Source organism: Chrysemys picta, chromosome 15 (genome assembly GCF_011386835.1).
Source record: "Chrysemys picta bellii isolate R12L10 chromosome 15, ASM1138683v2, whole genome shotgun sequence".
Classification (NCBI taxonomy): Eukaryota; Metazoa; Chordata; order Testudines; family Emydidae; genus Chrysemys; species Chrysemys picta.
In genome coordinates, this window is record NC_088805.1 from 1,134,546 (window position 1) to 1,159,567 (window position 25,022).

Here is a 25,022-nt window from a genome sequence, read left to right on the forward strand (position 1 = left end):
ACTGGGTCCACCACCCACATAATCATTATTATTATTAATTGTTTCCGGCAACACCCACTGCCCAACCTCATGGGGCGGCTTGCCCCAGCCAGCTTACAGTCTGATAAAGGGCAAGACCAGGGATCCAGTGTACGGTGGCCCACTTGCTTCTCAAGCTTGGCCTTTGTGTGGATGTCCAGATGGGGCAGACATTAGGGCTTGAGAGATCTGGGTTCAGGTTCAGGTTCCTGGGGCCTCCCTGTGCCTTGGCTCCTCAGCTATACAGCGGGATAACAGCCCTGCCCTGACACACAGGAGGGTCAGGAGGGTAAATGCCTTAAGGAGGCCCCCAGAGGTTATGGTCATAGGGGCTATGGAGGAACCAGAGCTGGCAAAGTGTTCGTGGGATTCTGTGTGATGTGGGCTGGTGGCCCTTGGGGACCAGCTCAGGAAGGGGAAAGGGGTGGGGTGGCAAGACGCATGGGGACATTTATAGGATAAACAGTGCATCAGGACTGGTGTTGTTGCAGAGCATAGGGGACAGCAGCCAATGAGACAAGAAGGGGGGATGGGATGGGGGGGCAGGGGTACTCAGGGCCCTAAAGGGAAAGAAGGGAACCTGGGAGGAGATGACAGTGGGAATTCAGAGTCCTATTTGCTGACTGGATTGAGTTACCTATTCTTCCTGCAGAGCCAGTCCAGCTCTGGGAGAGGGAGCTGGGCCTATTCTGGCTCATGCCTCTGCAGAATCTATTGTTGGAGCCCCCACCTGATTCTCAGATCCCAGGCCAAGCTGGCAGGGATAGCAGCTAGGAGGCCTTGACCAGTAAACAAAGCAGGCTGGTTAGTCACTGGGACTCAATGAAGAGGGGACCCCGGGATGCTATTTTCAGAGTAAACGTTCAGAGCGGAACCACACTTGAAAGTAGGGTGACCAGATAGCAAGTGTGAAAAATCAGGACGGGGGGTTAGGGGTGTGTGTGTAATAGGAGCCTATGTAAGAAAAAGCTCCAAAAATCAGGACCGTCCCTATAAAATGGGGACATCTGGTCACCCTACTTGAAAGCATAAATTAACTCTGCTCGCACTTCAACCAGACAAAGGTGGGGTGATTCTGCAGACTACAGTGGCTTGTCAATCTGCTTTTGACATAGGGTGACCAGATGTCCCGATTTTATAGGGACAGTCCCGATATTTGGGGCTTTGTCTTATATTACTCCATCCCGATTTTTCACACTTGCTCTCTGGTCACCTATTTTGACATGAGGTGAAATTCTCTTCCTAGCGTCCAGCATGATTCACACAAAGAACGCACGACAGATAGACACACGAGGTCTGCAGGGCGTGTGTCGCACGCTGCGGAACAGATTGAGTGCGTATCAATGGAGCGTTATGTAGATTTCTTATCTCTGTCGGATGCTGGAATTGAGACACTGAGAGGAAAGGAGAGGGCGGAGCAGGAAACATGACTCAGAGGCGATGGTATAAACCATTGTAAGATAAACTTGGGGGGGGGGCCTGCCAGGAGCGCTGCCAGCTTTTCTGCCGCCCTAGGCGGCGGAAGGTCACGCCCCGAAATGCCGCCCCCCCACAGAGGTGGCGGAAGGTCCCGCCGTTGAAATACCGCTGCGGTCGCCGCCCCCCAAATTGTAGTGCCCTAGACGACCGCCTAGGTCGCCTAATGGGTTGCGCTGGCCCTGGGGCCTGCTTTGGTGACCAGGAGATGGCGGGGGGCTAATAGCTCACAGTGATGTCTCTAGTGGTAGATGCTTTTCAACTATCATCAAGTCCCTAAGAGGAAGGAGGGGTTGATAAGTCACTGGCTGTATGCTCAGTAGACCTGGCTTCAGTTCCGTAGTGTGCTACAAACTTAGGCCAGGTCTACACTACCCCCCTAATTCGAACTAAGGTACGCAACTTCAGCTACGTGAATAACGTAGCTGAAGTCGAAGTACCTTAGTTCGAACTTACCTTGGTCCACACTCGGCAGGCAGGCTCTCCCGTCGACTCCGCGGTACTCCTCTCGCCGAGCTGGAGTACCGCAGTCGACGGCGAGCACTTCCGGGTTCGACTTATCGCGTCCAGACTAGACGCGATAAGTCGAACCCAGAAGTTCGATTTCCAGCCGTCGAACTAGCGGGTAAGTGTAGCCAAGGCCTTACTGTGTGGCCCTGAGCACAGTCCTGTGTGTCTCTTGATCTGTCAGTGCCTCAATTCCCCATCTGTCAACTGGGGATGTTACTGCTCCCTCTCTGCCTGGTCTCTGTGGGTGGTGAGCTCTTCCTCTGTACAGCACCTCGCACAGCGGGGGTCTGATTGTGCTCAGCCCTCTAGACCCTATGTCCCTTGGGGTTTGGCAGCAGCATCGGCATTCAGAGTGGAGCCAGCCCTTGTACCTGTGAGGTGCATCAGCACTTTGGAGGCAGCACAAAGACAGCAATGAGCTTAGTCCATTTCCCTGGGGCTTCTATGAAAAGTAGAGAACATCCACGCCCCCATGCCCTCCCCTGAGCTATTGCGACAGCTGCAGTCTTAGCCAACACACACTAGGATAGCAGCTAAGGGCTGTAAGAGATTCCTTGGAGCTGGGCAATATAATGCTTGGCACTCATATAGCAGTCTCCATTGTGCAGTCTCAGAGGTGGATGTCATCAGCCAGGAGTGGATTTACCATGAAACAAACCGTGTGGTGGCACGGGGCCCCCAACAACAGCAGGCCCCCCAAAATGCAGGACAAATCTCAGCTGACAACCTGCCTCTGAGTACTGGCCAGTGGCGCAGCAGGGCTCAGGCAGGCTGCCTGCATGCCATGGCCAGTGGCCTCACGCTGCTCCCAGAAGCAACCAGCTGCTGGCACGTCTCTGTGTGCCCCTGGTGGGGGGAGGTGTCTCCACACACTGCCCCCGCCCTGGGCAGCACACGGAGACCCACTGCCCCCTTCCCCCCAAGGGGCACCCAGAGATGTGCCAGCAGCAGGGCTAAGACGGCTCCCTACCTGCTCTGCTTCCCTCCCTCCGCGCCGTGCCAATCCCAGAAGCGGCTGTCATGTCCCTGCAGCCCCCGACCCGAGGCTGACTCCGCAGCTCCCGGGAACTGCGGCCAATAGGAGCTGCGGGGGCGGCGCCTGTGGACAGCAGCGCGTGGAGACACACACACCCCCACCCCTCCACCTGGGAGCTGCTGCCGGGGGAGGGGATGCCGGTCACTTTGGGAACTGTGCCGCCCCCTTGACCCTCCTGCACCCCAACCTCCTGCCCCAGCCCAGAGCCTGCACCCCAACACCCAAACTCCCTCCCAGATCCCGCCCCCGCACCTCCTCCTGCACCCCAACCACCTGCCCCAATCAAAGTTCCTCACTTTATTTTCATTTACTTCCCATTACTTATAATATAGGAGGAGGATGAAGAAAAAAAGAATGAAAAACAAGGGGGGAGATAAGAGAGAATGTTCTTTTTCTTGGCTGGGTCCCGAGTGGGAGTCCCAAAGATGAAGCTGCGCACAGGCCCCACTAACTCTAAATCTGCCACTGTCTTCAGCCCATTTGATATACAGAGAAATGTGCATGATCTTTTTGAGGGCCAGATAACCCACCAGGCCAATGAAAGAGCTGGGAACCAAACCCAGGCCTCCCAACTCATTGGCCTGTACGCTATCACATGGTCCTCTATCTGCAAGCCTGGAGCCTCAAAAGCCCCTCGACCCTGCAGGGGGAAGACTCAGTGAATAAGAAGCTGTGAAACAAGCTACCCCCTTTCCTGCTGGACGGCTAGGGCCTGACAGCCCTTTTCTTCTCTGGCTGTATGGGAGTGTAATTCCATTGCAATCTAGGGAGTAACGCAGGGGCAAAGGCTATAGAGGATGGTCTATCGCTAGGTGCTGCAAGCTTACTCTAAGCAGCATCTTCTAGGTGCCCATAGGAGGGGTAGCTTTTGGTTCAGATACAGCAGCTACCATTCTGATTTTTTTTCCTATTTAAAAATAAAGAGCTCCCCGAAATGCCGTGTAGCTCCAAAGGGTGGAGCGGACTGGTCTTTTTCTGAAGCAGCCCTCTGACTAGGCACTTGGGAAGCTGCTTGCATCACAGATGAGGTCTGGTGGGATCTCGAGGAACTTATTCGAAGAATTAGCTAGTGCGCAGAGACATCATTTCCTCTGGGTGGCCGCACAGCGGAGAACTCATTGGTGCTAGTCATTCCGTTAGCTTCTCTCTTTTTTTCCTGTCACACTGGGCCACCTCCTGCAGTAGGTGTTGGCTAATCAGTATACTAAAGAAAGCAAGTTTCCCCATTTTTGGCCATTAGCAGAGGAAGTGGCAGTGCACTTCACAGCAGGCTGCACTGAACACTTGCCACTCTGAGCATGCTGTGGAACGTGGAGACCTTGGGCTTTCTACTAGGTAGGTTACGACGTTTTCTTCCCTTGCTCCACTCTTCGGCCAATTGCTTGCTGTCATGGCAGCTTTGAAAACGTCCCCCCCAGTGAGTCGCTGCCATTCTCCTTTGGCAGCAGGCTGTGATCAGAAGGAAAGGGCTGTGTAGGGTTTGGTGGAGGAGTATGTGAGAAAGAGTTAGTCCTTTAGGAGACTGAGTCACCCAAGAGAAAAATAGAACTGTGTTGCCAGACTGAAATTCAGCGGTGTTTTGCTGAATCTGTAACCTGTTCTGCTAAGCTGGGTCAGTGGAAAGTGAGCATTGGAAAGCTTTCGGGGGAAATGGCTCTTTTACTGGAAACAACTAAAAAGAAGAGTGAAAACTGGTTGCGAAAATCAGTACTTGCTCCGTCACAGAAGATACACTTTGTACTGGTCTGAAAAACATTTGCCTTAGGGTTTAGCTTTGCAGTTCTTACACCCTAGGTTTGGGGGGCGTGAGCTGCTGTACAAGGGAGTTTGGGGGCACTGGCTGGCATAGAGGGGACTGCCATTGGGTTTAGTCTTGGTTTTGGGAATGAGAGATGGTGCTTTTTGCCTCTGAGTTGTTGGTTTGAGACCAGCCACTACTGGTACCAACCCCAAGTGGTTTCTATTGCATGGATGTTCCATGGCATCTGTGAATGGAGCTTGGTGGGTCTCTCTAAAGGTTCTAGCAGGAGAGGAAGGTGTTCTTGTGTCAGCAGAACTGTAGGCAGCCTCCACAAAGAGATCTCGGGTGGGAGGTTATAGCAATCTCTTCTCGTCCCCCATATCCTTCCACATCAGGTGGTTTGATGGGATGCAGTTTGTGCCTGTTTGTGGACTGCTTAGGGAGTCCCAAAGTAGTCAGTCTGGTGCCTTTCACCATCATTTAGCCCAGAGATATGTAGAGATGGCTGGGGCCTGACTCAGCCCTTTTCTTCTCTGGCTGTATGGGAGCCAGGCAGCTTTCATATGGAGCCAGGCAGCTGTAGACTAGGTCTAGGACTTGATTTGACAGACACATGGGCATGATCTGGTACCAGAGGGAGATCAGCCAGTAGCTGTCTCTTCCTTAACTGCTGGCAGGAGGTAAAAGTTCAGCATGAGGTGACTCCTGGCTACAAGTGGCACCTGTAGGATCAGTGTATGAAGGCTAAGTGGGCCAGCACAGAGCTGAAAACTGTGTCAATATGTAACAATCCTGTTCCATCGCTCAGATACCTCCACCACAGCTAGCTTCAAGTGGCACAAGGGCTGGAAACTAGCAGGGAGAGATGCCTACCACATTAGCCTTCTCCACAGGTTAAATTTTCAAAAGCACCTATGTCCCGAGGTGAAATTCTACTGTATAGCCCAGAAGGACATTTGGAGAGTCGAAGGTGTCAGGGTCAAATGATGTCCTATGACACTGTGAGCAGCGCATCTGAGAATTACGTATACAAATTATCATAGCAGCAGTTATGGTGGGTTAATGGTGCGGTAGTTGTTTTAAAATGTGTGAATGCCTGCATTATATGCAACTCTATATTAATTATCAGAGGGGTAGCTGTGTTAGCCTGGGTCTGTAAAAAGCAACAGAGAGTCCTGTGGCACCTTTAAGACTAACAGATGTATTGGAGCATAAGCTTTCGTGGGTGAATGCCCACTTCGTCAGACGCAGTGGGCATTCACCCACGAAAGCTTATGCTCCAATACATCTGTTAGTCTTACGAGTGAAAAAAGTTCACCAAACTCAATTTCTGTCCAAACGTCACCTTCCCCAGGAGGGAGGGCTGCCTCCAGACCAGGCATACGTGGGGCAGTTCTGCCAGCGTCAATAGAGTTGGCCCCTTTTGCGTCAGGAGTGAACTTCCTCCAAGTCTTGTTTCTTCCCACCTGGGAGCCATGTGGGCGGCACTCTGAGGAATTCAAGTGCTCCCAAGATGCTGCATCTAGCAGCTCTGGCGATGGCCCTGTGGATCCTGGCTCCTAGCACTGGCTAGGAAGTGGAATTTCCATCCCGTGAAAAATTTCTAGTGTAAAAAGCTAAATTGTCCTGAATTGGGACCAAAAGTCAAAAATCTCAAATCTTTTTGCTGGAAAGGAATTCAGAAATATTTCCTGGAAACGCTCCACGTGCCCAGGCTCCCCAGCGCTGTGGCTGCCCACCTTGCCAGCAAGGAGTTGGGCAGCCCCAGGAGCCTGGCGAACCACCTGCCCAGGGAGCAGGGAAGGCTGATAAGCTGGCTGGCTGGCTCAGAGCTGCCCAGAGCGCCTGCCTGCTTTCTGTTGAAAGTTTAGATGGATTTGACACGTTCCCATGGAACGTCCATTGCGTCTAATCATCATTTTCCAACGGCTAAACTTCTGGTAGAAATCCTTTGCCGAACTCGCCTAGCTACGCTGTCTGAGGAAGGGGCACCCCGCCCAGGCAGTACAGAATCATTGAATCGTAGGAGTGGAAGGGATCTCGAGAGGTCATCTAGTTCCCTGCACTCATGGCAGGGCCAAGTATTATCTAGACCATGTTTACTTCAACTGCATCGTGTCATCGAAGCCAAGAGGGTGAATGCTGAATAACCAAAGGCAGATACCACAGTGATGCGTATAAGAGAAACAGGGAGATATGTGGGTAGGATTCACAAAGGTATTTAGGCACCTTCCTCTCCACCCTTGCGGGTACCTTGTATCCCAGCTATTGATCTAGAGAAGTAGATATAGTTAGGGGATAGAGCATGAACAAAAGAAATTACCCTGGAACACCCCGCAGGTTTCTGCCAGGAACACTGGATTGGCATTCGCTGGCGTTGATGAGTCTGCCTCATACAGTGGTTATGGGCTGGATGGAGATGTAATTTGGGCAGTGCCCTGGCCTGGGTTCTGCAGGAGGTCAGACTAGATGACCAGAATTAAACCGTCCAACCTTAGAATCTATGAATGTTGCCCAAGGAGTTATTAGAAATCTTGGATTCTAGTTTTTCTGCAATACTTATGCAGGGGGATGAGGGGAGAAAGCAGAACCTGTAGCTTCTTAGGTCTCTTCTAGTACCTTTCAGATACCCCCAGATACCCGGCTGGGATAGTCCCAAGGGACGAGCCACTCTGTGCTTAGCCCCACAGTGTCATTTACATCTCCAACGAGCATTGCTGCTTAGACGGACAAAGGACACGTTGGGCTCCTTTACTCCAGCCTCTGGGAAATTCCGCTTGGGAGCCAGAACGGCCCCCTACTGGGGAGCCCCCAAGCAGGTCGCCTGAGCATGGGCCCCAGGGGAGAACACTGTTATAGAGCAAATGACTCAGGGCCTCGTAGACATCAGTGGGAGTAAAATCAGGCCACCTATGAGCTAACAGGAAAAGAAACAACACAGGGATTTTAACTGGCTTCCTAAGAAGCAGGCACGTGTCAGCCTTGAGAGCAGACGCAGGGATCCTAGCTCAGTTACCCTGGACACATTAGAATCCACTTCCCAGGGACAGGTAGCCTGGCTCTCACGTCAGTCTTTGGCCCTCCTGCACAAGCATAATGCTACAAAGTTGGGGTTGCAAACATGCAGAGGAATGTTGAAATCCAAACCGAAGATTGTTTTCATTGATGCTTTAATCACGCTGGGTCTCACTTCCCCACCCTGGGAAAATCAGGGATGACTCCTGCTTTTGCAAAGCGCTCCGAGGTCCCAGTGTAAAACACTCTAAATAGCCACGTGTTATTGTTCTTCCGCACATTGTTATATGGCCAGCTGATGCACTCAGCCATTGCCAGTGCTAAAAGAGACACTTTGGGCTCTGATCTTGCCAGCTTTCGCAGAGTGGTATGTGACCAGTAGCTGATCTGAGAGCTTAAAGGAGAAGCAATTACATGTTACTTTTTTTCCTTCCAAAGAAAGCACAGAGGTTTCCAGCTAACACCTCCTTCATTATTGCCTGCCTTGATACAAGGCCTCCAATATGGGCTAAGGTATCTTGGTGTCTCCCTACTATCTGCATCAGTTGATGGGACTCTTTTCTATTCCTTTCTAGCCGTGACTCAGGGTCTCTTCATCCAATGTCTGGCACATGTAAACTCCAGCCCTGCCCCTTGCCGAGGGTGTCATCGGAATTCCCTGGACAAAATCACAGCAAAGACAAGACAGATGGAAAAGGAAGCCAAGGAGCTGTTCAGGTCCTATGTAAGTGCTGCTCTCCAGGGGGCACCTCTGGCTGGGGAGAATCTCTCAAGTGACGCCACTAAGCTCAGCATGGAGGGCACAGCTGCATCCAGCAGGGTTGGGAAAGGTGGTTGGCCCATGCTGGTAACTGCATAACTGTACCCATAAGGTGGCAGCCACAGGGATGGCCCCATGGAGTAAGCAAGGAGCTGACTGATTTCCCTGTAGGTGGAGGCCGGGTGACGTGTGTAGCACCTCATGCCCAGTACATAGGGGCCTGGTACAGCACACAGCCTCCCTCTGTAGGTCAAGCTATAAAGACTCATGCTTTTAGCTCTGGAGGTCACTAGTTCAGTCCCCAGTGTCTGTTACGAAGGTGGCTGTTTCACTGACATGCAATGATGTTGGGATCCTTCTGCCCAAAAAAGGCCTGGGACCTGCTCTGTGTCCTGTCTTATTGCTGGGACAAGAGTTCGCTGGAAATACCATGTGGTAGAGTCAGCATGACTCGCTGGGATGGCAGACTGGTGCGCTGTGAGTCGTTGGAGGTGTGTGGGTGGTCTGGGGGAATAACCCCGCTGACATAGTCACCTTCCCTCCAGCTAGATTTCCCCAGAGCCCATCAGTGCTTCCCTGAGCTTTGGCCAGAATGTGTGTGTGGGAGGGAACTCACAGGCCAATGAATCATAGATCAGAGGAATGTTAAGACGTGTTTGGTGCCTCCAGCAGCACAGCTGGTGCCGTCTGGCTGGATGTACCTGACTGCCATTGTCAAAGAGTAATCACCTGAGAGCTGACTGTGGAGAACACCTCCATCTAGCTAGGCAGGCCCAAGCAGTGTAAGCATTCCCTCTGACATACTCATGTTCCTTAGAGCACCATGACCAGCACAGCCCCCAACCCTGCCATGTTGCCAGAGGAGAACTGGGTTCCAAGCAATATAGCGTGTGGGAGTTTTCTTAGATCTTAAAAGCCACAGTCCTGCCTGCACTGTATGAACATGAAGCTGAAATTTGTCCTCAGCCAACATCTACCATTCTCCTGCTGTGGTTTAGCATGCTGGCTGCTACTCTCCACCCCAGAAGTAGCTGCATTTTCATGTTGTTGTCAAGCACTAGTACTGGATCCTCTAGTCTAGTGCAAGGACTATAGTAGAAAAAGCATGGTTCGGTAATTAAAGCACTGACCTAGGTACCAAAAAGTCTGGTTCTAGCTCTGGCTTTGTCATCAGCTCACTAATCAAGTTGCTTCATGTTTCTGTGCCTCAGTTTCACCATCTATAAAATGGCTGTAATAATATTGACCTATTTCTGTGGGCTGGTGTGACAATTAATTCCTTAACATCTGCAGAGTGCTTTGAGGTCCCACAATAGGTAGTGTCCTGTTGCTATAAATGTAATGTATTGTAGTGAATCATAGACATTTAGGCTGGAAAGGACCTCAAGGGGTCATTTAGCTCATCCCCTCATGTTGAGGCAGGAGTGAGACAATCATTGGCAGGTGTTTGTCTAAGAGGGTTTCCTTTACTGGCCACGTAACAGTGGCCCAAGCGACTCCGTCAATCTCTCCCATGGTGGCTGGCATTGTATCTGTTTATTTTTATTTCCAGTTGACTCACCAGGGCTTGCTTGCGTCCGACCTTCGCCGACTCTGCGATGAGGCTGTACAGTGGTTTCCTACAGAGAATATAACAGACCAGCCAAAGGTTGTCATGCTGCAGGAGCTATACCGGACTCTGGTGCATATGAAGGACGCCCTCGAGAACATCGGGAAGCAGCAGCAGGTGCTGAGCACCCCAGGTGCTGCACTACCTGACAAACTCCAAAACACCCAGTGGGCGGTGAGAGGGCTTCTCTCCAACACCGGCTGCGCCCTCTGTCTCGAGGGCGTCTCGCCCAACTCCAGGCACACCCCAGAGAGACCTGCAGCCACTAACGCTTTCCAGCAAAAGATTGACGGATGCAAAGTGCTCAGGAACTGGCAGAAGTTCCTGGAGAAACTGGCCAGGGGCTCAGTGAAGAAAGCGCCGCAGGCACTCAGAGATCAAAGGAAAAGACGGAAAGGCACAAAAAGAAAGGAGGGTTCCTCCCGCTCCTGAATGAGCCGCACAGTGGGAGCCAGGGAGCCCTAGATAGGTATGGGGACGGAGCCAGGCTTCCGAGAAATACTTGAATGAAATACACAACTCCTGTTTAACCCTGAGAAGCGGCTGCACAGGAGCCCAGTGCAGGTACACCAGAGCCATGTCATGTTCTGGGCCCACACTCAATGTGCTAGGACGACAGTCCCTCGGGGCCAGATTGGCAAAGTGCTTGGCATGCAGCAGCCACCATTGCTCTTGGGGGTGGGAGGGATTCTCTGTTGTTCTCAAGTGGTTGGAGGGGATTCTCCTTCGGTCTCAATGGGAGCTGCTGGGGACCAGGCACTTACGGAAAGCTGGCCTGAGAGCTTCCAGGTACCTCTGCACAGCATACAGAAGCCAAGGTGCCTTTTTTCTTATCAAAAGCACTACTGGATTCTGCAGGAATGGTTCATTACTGCACTGTTTGAGATCCTCTACAGTGGAACAGGCTGGATTCAAATGCACAAAGAACCAGCATCTATCCCAGGGGTGGGCAAACTATGGCCCAGGGGCTGCATCCGGCCCTTCAGACATTTTAATCCAGCCCTTGAGCTCCTGCCAGGGAGTGGGGTCAGGTGCTTGCTCTGCCTGGGTCCTGGAAGCAGCGGCACGGCTCCTACGTGTACGGGCAGCCAGGGGGCTCCGCATGCTGTCCCCACCCCAAGCGCCACCCCCGCAGCTCCCATTGGCCAGCAAACAGGGCCAATGGGAGCTGCAGGGGTGGCACCTGCAGATGGGGCAGCATGCAGAGCTGCCTGGCCGTGCCTCAGCGTAGGAGTCAGAGGGGGGACATGCCACTGCTTTCGGGAGCTGCTTGAAGTAAGCGCCACCTGGAGCCTGCATCCCTGACCCCCTCCCACACCCCAACCCCATCCCCAGTCCAGATTCCCCTCCTGCCCTCCGAACCTCTTGGTCTCACCCTCCTGCACCCCATAGCCTGCACACCCAGCCAGAGCCCTCACCTGCACCCCTGCCCAAGCCAAGAGCCCCGTCCCGCACTCTGAACTCCTCATTTCTGGCCCCACCACTGAGCCCGCACCCCCCAGCCAGAGCTCTCACCCCCTCCCTTACCCCAACCCCCAATTTCGTGAGCATTCATGGTGCACCATACAATTTTCATACCCAGATGTGGCCCTCAGACCAAAAAGTTTGCCAACCCCAATCTATCCTGATGATCCAACCCTAGTTTAACCCATTTTGCCCACTTGGCTGATTTTTTCCATTGCCCGACACCTTGAGCAATTATTTACACCAATGACAAGCGACTGTAATAAAATGCCCCTAAAACAGAACGGTAACAATTTACGCTCACTTAGCACTGGGGCAAATGATGACCCAAGATGCTGGGCAACGGACAATCTAGTCCCAGGTATAGAAACTTAAATTATATGTGAGATTAACTGGTTATTCCAAGTCACCAGCAGCACAGAGCTGTTGGGAGGTTGACAAAGGGTATGTCTACACAGCAAAAGCTGTGCATGGGCTACCTAGCTAGCTTGAATCCAGCTAGCATGAGTAACAATAGCACTGAAGACAGTGAGCTGAGTCCATGCTGGGCTTGTACTTCCTTCACTGCCATGTCTTCACTCTATTGTTACCTGCACTAGCTGGATTGAAGCCTGCTAGCCTGTGAAGCAGAATCATACCAGTCACTCCCAGGTCAGATCAGATCATGAGGTTACTGTGGCCCGGCAGCACTGACTGTCTGAGCATTAAACATGTTGTTAAACTTGGCCTGATTTTCCAGTGATTCAAAGGTCCAGTGACCCAGCCTGACTAAGTCGCTGTGCACTGTGGAGTATGTGTCTCTCCTAACCAGGATTCAACAACACTCAGCACATGACTGCTGCAGATGTTTGTTCTCTTTATGCCCCTTGTTGTGCTTTTCTAGAGGTGGTTTTGAGATCCCAAACCATGGTCTAGATCCTCAGCTGGAGTAACTTGATTTAGCTCCAAAGACTTCAATTCACACCCACTGAGGATCTGACCTGGTAATTTGTATTGCTGTCAAAATGACTCTAGAGGAGTTTTAATTCCTCAGTATTACCTGGGAGTGGCATCATCTGCTGGTGCTGTGCTGATGTCCTAAGGCACCGTTGTGCTGTACCCCTGGAGGGTAGTATGGCACTGATGCCAACATAATGAAACGTGACCTTTGAAACAACCAGCATGCCCTGCTCTGTAATAATTTATAGATTAATATTTGTACAGGTTCTGTATTTATTATGTACAATGGTTTAATTTAAAATAGCTTTGTACTGGAAAGATCTATTTAAAAATATGTGGTTTTTATATATATATATATATATATATATATGTATGTTTTTAATATATGTTAAAATATGAACACAAGAATATTTTATTTATGGATTTAAATGTTTTTCTCTCATGGGAGTAGGCTACCTGGGTCATTCTGATCATTCTGATAAGTCAGACCCACTTATTTTTGTATAACCAGATTGTTAATTTTATTTTAAAATATTTCATTAAAAGCAATGTTGAAATGAAATGTTGATCTGAATTGAAAAGTAGAACCATTCCATTTAGAAAATGGGGAAACAAAACATTTTGACTTTTTTGGAATTTTTTTAATGGGTGGGGTTTTTTGGTTTTTTATTTCACCAAAACAATTCTGTGAAATTGACTCATATTCTCAATGTCTGTGTCTATCTGAATCTGCATTTCTTTGCTGGGGGAAAAATGTTTTGTGAGAAAAATGTCACTAAGCTCTTTGGAAGACCTTGCTCCTTGCTGACTGGGGCAATCTCGCCTTGAAGTCAATGGGCGTTTTGCTTGCGTAAAGACTTCAGGAAGTGGCTCATCCAACTCTCTCTTTTTTCAGCCCTTGCCCATGTCCACACATTTTGTCATCCTGTAATGGAAATTAGTTCAATGGGATTCCCAGTTGCCTGCACTGTTACAAAATAGCCTCACATTTCCCTGTTTTCCTTACTTGCAAAACTCTTCTTATCTGGCCGAGCATAAGATGGCAATCACTGAAGAATGTAGTGCAGCAGAGATAGCCCCTAGAGTGCCTGGGGGAATTTAGGGATTGCCAGACTGGCTCTGACAAGTGGTCCATCCAATTCAGTATCATGGCTTTAACAGTGGCCACAATCAGATGCTTCTGAGGAAGGTGTTAGGATCCGTACAATAAACTGTTCATAGGGAAAGTTTCTTCCTGACTCGGAGCAGTGAGTGACTGGACTACGCCCTGAAGCATAGGGATTTATATCTCTTCCAAATGTTTTAGTTTGGGAGAGAGCAGAACTACCTGGAGCATGGTGTGATCCAAGGCTCCTCCGGCTAAGGCAGAATGCAGGTTTGCTTATTTAGCTACAGAGATAAGCCGAGCTGGAAAAGCTCTTGGATACTGTAGTGAGGGAGGTTCTGCATGCATCACTGGCAGCTCCATGTTGTGGGTGGAAGAGTACACCTTTGATAGCTGTTTGTAGCTGGTCCTAAGGAATTCCGCAACTCCCTCACACCAGCAAGTGTCACAGCAACAATAAGAGAACCGATGCTGGTGGCAGAGAGGGAAACTAGAAATCTACAGCAGTTAAATTAACTAGCCCATTACAGGTGCTGTCCTCTCCCCAATTTCTATCTTTGCTGTTCTTCATGGCCAGGAGCTGATTCTTTCCTTTGCAACGTATCATTATGAATGGATCATAAATCCTAAGAAACTGTCACAGTCATTAGGCCCCAGAGCAAGGTAACGAATTTTGTAAACCAAATTTCTGTTCCCTCAGGGGATTTTTGGCCACAATGTCTAGTAAATGCCAAGAATGTGTAAATGAAACAGATGTGTGGGAGGGAAGGGAGGGTCAGAGTCTAATAGTGAAAGTTAGACAAGAAAGCGACTAATTAGCAATAACCTGAAAGGAAAGTAAAAACTGGTGACAGAGCTCACAGGGGGTTACCTGTTGGAGAAAGTCTGTTTAAAAAATACAGGAGTACTTGTGGCACCTTAGAGACTAACAAATTTGGTGCCACAAGTACTCCTGTTCTTTTTGCGGATACAGACTAACACGGCTGCTACGCTGAAACCTGTTTAAAAAGTAAAACTAAAGGGCAAACTCTTCTGAAATAATCTTCAGCAGCCCCACAGCAAGAGCAACCGGTCGCATCAGCTACAGCCAGCTACTTTATCTGCAGAAAATCAAACATGACCCAAAGCTTATCATTGTAACCAGGCTCTGTCCACCCAGCCTTTCACCAAGGCCACTCACACTTTCAAGGCAACTTGGGCAGGGCAAAAATTTTCCATCAAAACTGGTTGTCCGAGGAAAATGGGTTTGCAACTTAGAGATTTTTTTGAGAAAAATATCAGCTTTCTATGTAAAATTAAAAAAAAAATTGTTGAAAAACCAAAAGCCCCAAAACTGAAATATTTTGGCCAAAAGAACCTAAGTATTTTGAGTCAGCTATTGAACTGTGGTGCCCCATGGGAGTCCTAAGTCAGTTTCCACATGGCCCCATTCTCCTCTATGGGCTGGGTTCTCCAGCCAGCCCACATCATCCAGGATGGGCCAAGTCTAGGGATTCCCAGGCTGTAACTGTCTCCACTCACCAAGAAGTAGGGGGACCATAGTTCCCTAAACTGAAAACGGGACACTGGCTGAGAGATGGTTGGTGCTCAGGGTCGGTGCTCAGCCTGCAAAAAAAATACAGCAGTTTCATATACTGTATACGTATGTTCATCTATTTTACAATTTCATTTATTTTACTTACAATTCAGTAGTTACTAGCATTGTTCCTTGTCTTGCTGCTGTTCTTCAGGGTGTGAAGCCACCTGGCATCACCCCGAGCTCTGCCGTTCGCCCCACATTTTGAAAACCTCTGGCTTATGGTGTTGAGATAAGGCACCACTTAATTGAGCCAAATACCTTTTCTAACTGTATGCTGGATGGTCTGAATAGTAAAAACGGTTTTATTATGAGTAGACCAGTCTATTTAGAATAGTTCATTCTGAATTGTATACGTGTCATCAGTTGGCAAGAGCAAACAGGCCAAATGTCCTGTGACACTTGGGTTGCCAACCCTCCAGGCGCCGACTTTTGTTTTTGCTGGTGGGTGCTTCACTCCCAGTCCCACTCAGCCTCTTCCCCCGAGAAAACTCCCACCACCACCACTTCACTCCACCTCTTCCCACCTCCATTCCCTCCCCCGAGGATCCCCCCTGGCACTCTCTGCCCCCTCCCCTGAGCGTCTCCCACTCGCTCCTCTCCGCCCTCTCCTGCCTTAAGGGTGCGTGATGGGGAGAGGGGGCAGAGAGGAGCAAGCAGCGGGAGTCTTGGGGGAAGAGGAAGAGCGGGGGCAGGAAGAAGCACAGCATGGGAGAAGAGGCCAAGCAGAGACAGGGCCTCGGGGCAGAGTGTGGGTGGAGCCACGGTCCGTGGGTGCTAAGAACTCTCTATTTTTTTTCCGTGTGTTCGCTGGAGCTCAAGCATCTTTTTAAGCTCTGTCCCAGATGTCACTGGGCATGGTTTAGCCTAATGCATGTCATTGTGTTGTTTCTTTTGCTGGCGTGCTTTCTGCCATGGACAGCCAAAGCCAGCCCTGAGAGGCCTTGCAGTGAGAGACCCTTACATATTGCGTCACAAAGCACTATCCCTCCGTGGAAATGGCAGGATTCAGAACCCAGAGATTGCTGCTGCGATTGACAGGTGGGAGGTTTCCTTTTGCAAGCAGAAGGGCTGAGTCTGCTCTCACTTGCACTCAGCGTAAAGCTGGTGTAACTCCCCTGCAGACAAGGACCCAGATCTTTGGCCCTGACACAGCCTCTTTGTACTTCTGGGCAGCACAAAGGGGTCATGAAGCCAGCTTAACCAGCTTCCTGGGGACTTCTGCTGGTGTGGGGGAATCTCAGGGCTGCACAGACCCAGCAGAACCAGACCCATGCCATTTCCCTCGCAGCCCCCAGGATAGGGGGTGTGGCTGGGAAAAGGAGAGGGGCGGGGACACTGCTGTGGTCCAGCAACCTCCAGCTGTTGGAGATGATCATTACCAGCCAGCGCTACTTAGATCAGCCCACAATCAGAAGGGTATTAAGGTGCCTTAAAGCATCTCTTCCCCAGAGCTGTGCCAGCCCTATGCCAGCACAGAGCCCAACAGAGTTATCCTGGAGTGAAACTGGAGTGGGTAGAAAATCACACCTGTATCTGCAGAGTTGTGTGTTGTGTGTTGTTTACAAAGACCCCTTTGTAAACAACAGCTGGCCCCGCCAGAGGCTCCTGTGACATAGTTTTGCTGTCCCTTAGAGATGACCTAAAGGATTTGGGGACGTCTGGATCCAGATGTGGAGCTAAACTTTGTGGCTCAGGCTCATCTCTGCTCAAAATCCTTTAACAATGGGGACCCAGTTAGAGGTTTCTTCTTTTGTCCCAGTCTGGGGTGGGAGGGGGGAAGGCTGAGTGCAGAAATACGTGCACACAGTGCCGGCTGGATGGATTCAGGCAGGAGGAATACAGGAAGTGGTGCGGCTGATTCAGTAGGTGGCCTGCTCCCTCTGAGTCAGGGCCTATTCTGTGCCACAGAGGTGGCCCCATTTCAGTGGTGGGTGCAGGGAGCAGGGGCCTGTTACAGCGAGTTGGAAAATGTCATCTTCGCACCATTGACTTTTTGGTGAGAAATTGAAATCAAATATTTTGATTCAGAAAAGCTGCCTCAGGGCCCCATGGGAGTCAGGTGCTTCATGATCCCTTTCTCCTCTATAGACTGCTGGGATCCGTGGGAGAACTGCACCTCCTATGGTTTCATGGTCTCCCTTCTTGGTAGGGTGACCATACGGCCCAAGCGTTCTGCACTAAGGGACATGGCTGTGAAGGATTCTGGGATATGGAGGGACGTGGATGGTTTTGAGGTCACAGAAGGACATGTGGGTGATATTGGAGTTGGGTTAAAATGGCTTCAAACCCCAGAAATAGAACGTGAACACTCTAGTCCCTGTCGCCCTCAGAAGCACACTGATCGGGAGCGGTGGCACAGATCCTCCTCGTGCTGTATCTTGTTTGTGGCCAGACTCTCCTGCCCGTGAGCCCTGCACTCACATCCATCAGGAATCTGTGTCAATACCTGACTCCTAGGGCCTCATCCTGCTTCCTTGTCAGGGCTGTCAGTCAGGAGTAACTCCACAGAAGCCAATGGAGCGACACAGGTGTGCAACCAGCGTGTCATGATTGGGACTTGGGCGGCCTGGCCTAGTGGGTGGGGCAAGGAGTCAGGCCTAATGGTCAGAGTAGCCAGCCAGCCAGAGTCAGGGAGCAGGAGTCAAGCAGAAGGTCGTAACCAGAGTCAGGAATCTGCACTGAAGCACAGAGCTGGGGTCCAAAACAGGGAATAAGGGTGGGCCTGTAGTAGCCACAGGCCAAGTACTGCTAAGTTATACAGAGAGCTTCTTGGACTGCCCTGCAGGCTTAAATAGTGCACCTGGACCAATCAGAGGGCACCGGGGTACTGCCAAAGTATTTCCATGGGCAGTCTTCCGGTGGTGCTTAGTCGCCCTGGGTTTGTAGTGCATTGATCCCATATGGCTCTGCCAAGTGGCGGCACAGAGGCATCAGTCACCAGGAACCCCATTAGACGCAGAGTCTAGTGGAGTCTCCATGCTGAAGAACACCCCCTGCAAAAAGCCCCTAAACCCAAAAGCCCACACTTCTCCTTTGGTTTACCCAACCTTCCAAACGGGGCCGCATCCCCGCGGAAGTGCACCAACGTCAGCGGAGCTGGGTTGAGTCACACCAGCTGGGGGGACCCAACCCAAGGGCTCCTCCAAACAAAGAAGTCACTCATGGACAGCATCCAGTGCGACGCCCTGCAAAGAGCCATTGCACTCTGGCCCGTGAGCAGCGGATCTGAGGCTCGATTCTCCCCCAGCTTTGCCCTTCGTCATTTACACCTGTGCAAAGGGAGCACGACACCTGCATTAAACTTGGAGCATTTTACATCCCATAGCACAGGTGCAGTGATCATTGGAACCCAGCCCCTCACGCCTTGTGATGAGCAGCCTCAGGCTCCTGCCTTGAGCAGAGCTGTTTATTCTCTGCCCCGGGAAGGGGTTGCATAAATGTACAGGGGGGCCGCTCCACCTGCTGATGTAACTCAGGAGTGCCGCCATTGAAGTCAATGTCATTACGCTGGTGCAAGGAAGAGGAGAATCAGGCCGTCTGAGTCAAAAGTCCTAAGGCACCATCTGGTCATGAGCACAAGAGGAGTCAGTCATTCCCTTGTGTCTGGCCCCGTCAGCACTGCCCAGAGCAGAGCCCTGGAGAATCAGCCATTGCTGTGAGTCAGTCCCTGGAAGGATCATTGCTAGGCAGCCATGCCAGCCCGTCCAAGGGCTGTACACTCTCTGGGTTCACCAAAAGTGCCAGTGCCCACCATCTGACTCTGCTAGGGAACGGTCAAACTTGATGGCACAAAGTCTTCTCGTTCTAGCTCAACAACTTCCTAACTTGCAGCATTTCGACAGGGCCACCCCGTGAAAGGGCCACTGAGGAAGGTCCAGCGCAGTGGCTGCTCCACAGAGGAGGTCCCCCTTTCTCCTGCAAGAGGCAAGCACCAGAGATCCTCAAGAGATGTCACAATGAAGCAGCCAGTGTCAGCTTCCTTTGCAGTCAGTGGACACGCTCCAGGCCTTAGGCTGCAGCGGCTGGATTCATGTTCTACGTCTGTCCAGTGCTCCCCAGCTGAGCTCCGAAGAGGACGTTGTCTGCACGGGCATCGAATGCAAGGACTGAGGTAATATGCTGCCTTCATTCACTGGGGGGCGGCATCTCCGCTAAGTGTGACTGATGCTCTGGAACATGGCCCCAAGGGGGAAGCCAGTCCAGTGTGGTGCAGGATTCATGCAGCTTGCAGGGGGCAGATTGTGTAGTCATGTTTAATAAGGGTGGGAGCAGGACTGAGGGTTTCCTGTGAGAGTCCATGCCCACAGGCAGCCACCGCAGTTCCTGAAGTGGCTTGCGCTGGTTTGGCAAGGCAGGAAGCAGGGTAGCCAGGGGCTGTATCAGTTGAGAGCACCCCTTCTGCAGCTGGTGCTAGCTCAGCTCCTATGGTGCTCTCTCAGTGGAGATCAGACTACCCTGATGGCCCAGAGGAGGCCACAGTGGAGAAAATGATGATGTGATTTAATTATATTATTATTATTATTACTGTTATTTATTTGTATTATCGTAGTGCCTAAGTGCCCTAGTCATGGCTCAGGACCCCATTGTGCTGGGTGCTGTACGTTATTTATTAGGTGCATTACGGTAGCGCCTAGGAGCCCTAGTTATGGCTCAGGACCCCATTGTGCTGGGCGCTGTACGTTATTTATTAGGTGTATTACGGTAGCGCCTAGGTGCTCTAGTCATGGATTGGGGGACCCCATTGTGCTGGGTGCCGAACGTTATTTATTAGGTGTATTATGGTAGCTCCTAGGAGCCCTATTCATGGCTCAGTACCTCATTGTGCTGGGTGCTGTACATTATTTATTAGGTGCATTACGGTAGCACCTAGGTGCCCTAGTCATGGCTCAGGACCCCATTGTGCTGAGCACTGTACTTGCCACCTCGTCTCTCCTGGGGGAGAATCCACCTGGTCTCAGTGGCCATCGCAGGAGGGGCCTGCACCATGCTGCATCACTGGGAATGGAGCTCTCCCTATGGCAGCATTTAACACAGGGCACCCCATTAACTCTGGCCCTTTCTATCTGGCCTTGAGAGCTGACAGCTGGAAACTAACAGAGGGGAGTACGCTGCCCTGCAGGGCAGCCCTGCCTAGGAGAGCAGTGATAGGCCAGTTAAATGTCTTCATGCTTGTCCCCATCCCCTAATATAAGACACCTCATGATGGGAGCTGGGGAGCAGTGCTGGTACGCCACTGGTTTAGCCTCGGTGGATGCCATGGGAGGTCAGCTGGGGACCAGGCAGGGCTGGTAGATTGGAAATTATTGTCCGATGGCAGGCATGTGAATCGCCACTGGGATGGTTCCTAACCAGCCAGTGGAACATTGTGCTAAGAGCATGGGATCTGTTTTCTAAAAGCTGGCTCTTTTGCACTGGTCGCAGAGGGCCGGTCCATTTCACCAGAGCCAATCTGTGGTGTCTCCGCATCTCGTGCTGGAGGGGAGATTTGCTGGAACAATTTGCTTATGATATGTTTTGGACCATGTGAAATCCTATAGAGCTGCTTCAGGGATAAACACATTGCGCCTCCTCATCCCTGCCCCCTGCCCATAATAGAGGCTAAACTTAAATGTATCCCCCAAATTAAAAAACATAGTAAGAGAACCAAAAAAGAGCCACCATGGCTAAACAACAAAGTAAAAGAAGCAGTGAGAGGCGAAAAGGCATCCTTTAAAAAGTGGAAGTTAAATCCTAGTGAGGAAAATAGAAAGGAGCATAAACACTGGCAAATGAAGTGTAAAAATACAATTAGGAAGGCCAAAAAAGAATTTGAGGAACAGTTAACCAAAGACTCAAAAAGTAATAGCAAATTTTTTTTAAGTACATCAGAAGCAGGAAGCCTGCAAAACAACCAGTGGGGCCACTGGACGATTGAGGTGCTAAAGGAGCACTCAAGGACGACAAGGCCATTGCAGAGAAACTAAATGAATTCTTTGCATTGGTCTTCACGGCTGAGGATGTTAGGGAGATTCCCAAACCTGAGCCATTCTTTTTAGGTGACAGATCTGAGGAACTGTCCCAGATTGAGGTGTCATTAGAGGAGGTTTTGGAACAAACTGATAAATTAAACAGCAATAAGTCATCAGGTATTCACCCAAGAGTTCTGAAGTAACTCAAATGTGAAATTGCAGAACTACTACTAGGTCTGTAACCTATCATTTAAATCAGCTTCTGTACCAGGTGACTGGAGGATAGCTAATGTGATGCCAATTTTTAAAAAGGGCTCCAGAGGTGATTCCGGCAATTACAGGCCTGTAAGCCTGACTTCAGTACCAGGCAAACTGGTTGAAACTATAATACAGAACAATATTGTCAGACATATAGATGAACATAATTTGTTGATGAAGAGGCAACATGGTTTTAGTAAAGGGAAATCATGCCTCACCAATCTACTAGAATTTTTGAGGTGGTCAACAAGCATGTGGACCAAAGGGATCCAGTGGATATAGTGTACTTAGATTTTCAGAAAGCCTTTGACAAGGTCCCTCACCAAAGGCTCTTACACAAAGTAAACTGCCATGGGACAAGAGGGAAGGTGCTCTCATGGATTGGTAACTGGTTAAAAGATAGGAAACAAAGGGTACATATAAATGGTCAGTTTTCAGAATGGAGAGAGGTAAATAGTGGTGTCCCCCAGGGGTCTGTTCTGGGACCAGTCCTATTTAACATATTCATAAATGATCTGGAAAAAAGGGGTAAACAGTGAGTTGGCAAAATTTGCAGATGATACAAAATTACTAAAGATAGTTAAGACCCAGGCAGACTGCGAAGAACTACAAAAGGATCTCTCAAAACTGGGTGACTGGGCAACAAAATGGCAGATGAAATTTCATGTTGATAAATGCAAAGTAGTGCACATTGGAAAACATAATCCCAACTATGCATATAAAATGATGGGGTCTAAATTAGCTGTTATCACTCAAGAAAGAGATCTTGGAATCACTGTGGATAGTTCTCTGAAAACATCTACTCAATGTGCAGCAGCAGTCAAAAAAGTGAACAGAATGTTGGGAATCATTAAGAAAGGGATAGATAATAGGACAGAAAATATCATGTTGCCTCTATATAAATCCATGATACACCCAAGTCTTGGATACTGTGTGCAGATGTGGTCGCCCCATCTCAAAAAAGATATTGGAATTGGAAAAGATTCAGAAAAGGGCAACAAAAATGATTAGGGGTATGGAACAGCTTCCATATGAGAGAGATTAATAAGACTGGGACTTTTCTAGCTTGGAAAAAAGACGACTAAGGGGAGATATGATTGAGATCTATAAAATCATGACTGGTGTAGAGAAAGTAGATAAGAAAGTGTTGTTTACTACTTCTCATAACACAAGAGCTAGGGATCACCAAATGAAATTAATAGGCAGCAGGTTTAAAACAAATAAAAGGAAGTATTTCTTCATACAACGCACAGTTAACCTGTGGAACTCCTTGCCAGAGGCTGTTGTGAAGGCCAAGACCATAACAGGGTTCAAAAAAGAACTAGATAAATTCATGGAGGATAGGTCCATCAATGCCTATTAGCCAGGATGGGCAGGGATGGTGTCCCTAGCCTCTGTTTGCCAGAAGCTGGGATTGGGTGACAGGGGATGGATAACTTGATGATTACCTGTTCTGTTCATTCCCTGTGGGGCACCTGTCATTCGCCACTGTCGGAAGACAGGATACTGAGCTAGATGGACCTTTGATCTGACCCAGTAGGGCCATTCTTATGCATTCTGGCAGTGCAATGGGCACAGAACCTTGCCACATTTCCTCTGCTAGCAGGACGGAGTTGCCAGAAGGTGTGTAGCTGGCAAAGCCAGCTCCTATGTCCCCAGCCCTTGCAGCAACCAGTAGAGTGGGTACTGAGGGCTGGGCAGGGTGGGAGCATGCTCTGGCTATCCCTGATTGGTAGATGGCTCCTTTGACACCTGTAATTACTTGGCCAAGTTTAGCCCCTGGGCTACTTTAACCTCAGCAGATAATAGCGAAGGGGATGGTGTAAAACTGGCTGGAGGATCAGGGAGCTGTAAGTGGCTCCTGCCCCACGGGGACTGATTGCAGCAGAGAATCTGAGCCATTGGGTCACTAGCACATTGGTGATAAAACTGGGTCCCCTTGCTCCATTCTGGCTAAGGCTATATGTTTGCCACAGCCAGGACTTTTGTGACTTATAAGGGGGTTGCCTGCCAAGTCACATGGCCTGCTACCCCCATGGCCTTGCACCTCTTTCATTTGTACCATGAGGGCATAAAATGCTCTGAGATGAGAGTTCTCCAAAGATAGCGGTGCTGGGGTTTTATGAGCACTCTGTATAAATGTAAGGGTGTGGGCCAGTGGGGACTCAGACCCATGCTTTTTGTAACCCGAGCCACTGAGTGAGATTCCCATGTATTTATACAGAAGTACTCTCTATGTGCTGGATTGTTAAGGGAGCCCAGCATCTCATTTGCATCTTCTGAAAACCTGACCATTTATTAATCTAAATGAGAGCAAAACTGAAAATCTGACCCTGATTGTCCTTTTGAAACTTTCAGCCCTATCCAGTGTAAAGAAATCTGAGCCAGCCCTGGGTTTTTAAACCATTTTCTTCAGAAGAACACGTTAGGATGAAATGTTTTCAAATCACCCCCACTGCAAAATGAAAGAGATTTGGCTCCACTCAGTGACAACATGTGACTTTCTCTGCAATCAGTTTTCCTCTGAATTTGTGACTTCTGCCCTTTTGCCATGACAAAGCCCTGCCTTTTCCCCAACATTTGCCATGAGAAAAATACCCCCCAGCCTTGGGCAGAGTCTAGAATGGAGGCCCACAAAAAACAAACACACAAATGCCCTTGTTTTTAAGTGAAGGCCTATCATGGTCAGTGCTCTGTGGCTGTGCTCTCTGAGCGCCCCGGAATCCATTGGGAGCTTCCTCAGCTCTCGATTTACGGGGCCAGGAGTGTGAGATCCTTTGACAAGGAGACGATTTCCCTGTGGTTAGAACAGCCGGGTTTCAGTTAAATCACTATTGATAAAAGAAGAGTTGGAAGTGGTCAGACGGCAAGTCACTGCCTTGGGGTGGATTTTAACCACAGGAAAGAGCTGATGTCTAAAGTATCAGAGGGGTAGTCGTGTTAGTCTGGATCTGTAAAAAGCAACGAAGAGTCCTGTGGCACCTTATAGACTAACAGATGTATTGGAGCATAAGCTTTCGTGGGTGAATGCCCACTTCGTCTGACGAAGTGGGTATTCACCCACGAAAGCTTATGCTCCAATACATCTGATGTCTAAAGTGCATCTGAGCTTTTCTTACAGGACCATGGAGACATTTCCCAGTCTCCAACAACACAGAGAGGACTTCAGCCTGCCTGCTGCTAAGGATTCCCCTAGTGTGAGGGACAAGTCAGGGCCATGCTGGGAGTGGGACGTGCACGTGGCTGGCGCATGCTGCACCTGGGCAAGACCTGCTGGCACAATGAGCCCTAAGGGTCGTTACAGGCCAGTTTAATGGAGAGCAGCCTGAGGCCCAGCTGCCCATTCCTGGATTAGGGGAGGAGGCAGAACAGTGACGTCTTTGGGCCTCCCGCCCCCCCACCCCCACCCCGGTGCCCCAAGTCCAGTTCTGGCCCATCTCGGTATCTCCAGCATTGTAGCAAAGAAGGCAACAAAAAAACACAACTTCTTGAAACACGCCAAGCTCCTTGAAACCCTGGGCCTGCCCCCACACCCAGACCCCAGCCCTCCCAGAAAGGGGGTAG

The 25,022-nt window shown here is 50.0% G+C and overlaps 1 protein-coding gene across 1 annotated transcript; it reads left to right on the top strand.

Moving 5' to 3' along the window:
* Window positions 1-577: 577 nt before the first annotated feature.
* Window positions 578-13,263, top strand: OSM (oncostatin M). Its single transcript, XM_065568420.1, has 2 exons — window positions 578-8,520; window positions 10,109-13,263. The coding sequence occupies exons 1-2, from the start codon at window positions 8,485-8,487 to the stop codon at window positions 10,595-10,597; spliced, it is 525 nt and encodes a 174-aa protein (XP_065424492.1). The 5' UTR covers window positions 578-8,484; the 3' UTR covers window positions 10,598-13,263.
* Window positions 13,264-25,022: the final 11,759 nt, after the last annotated feature.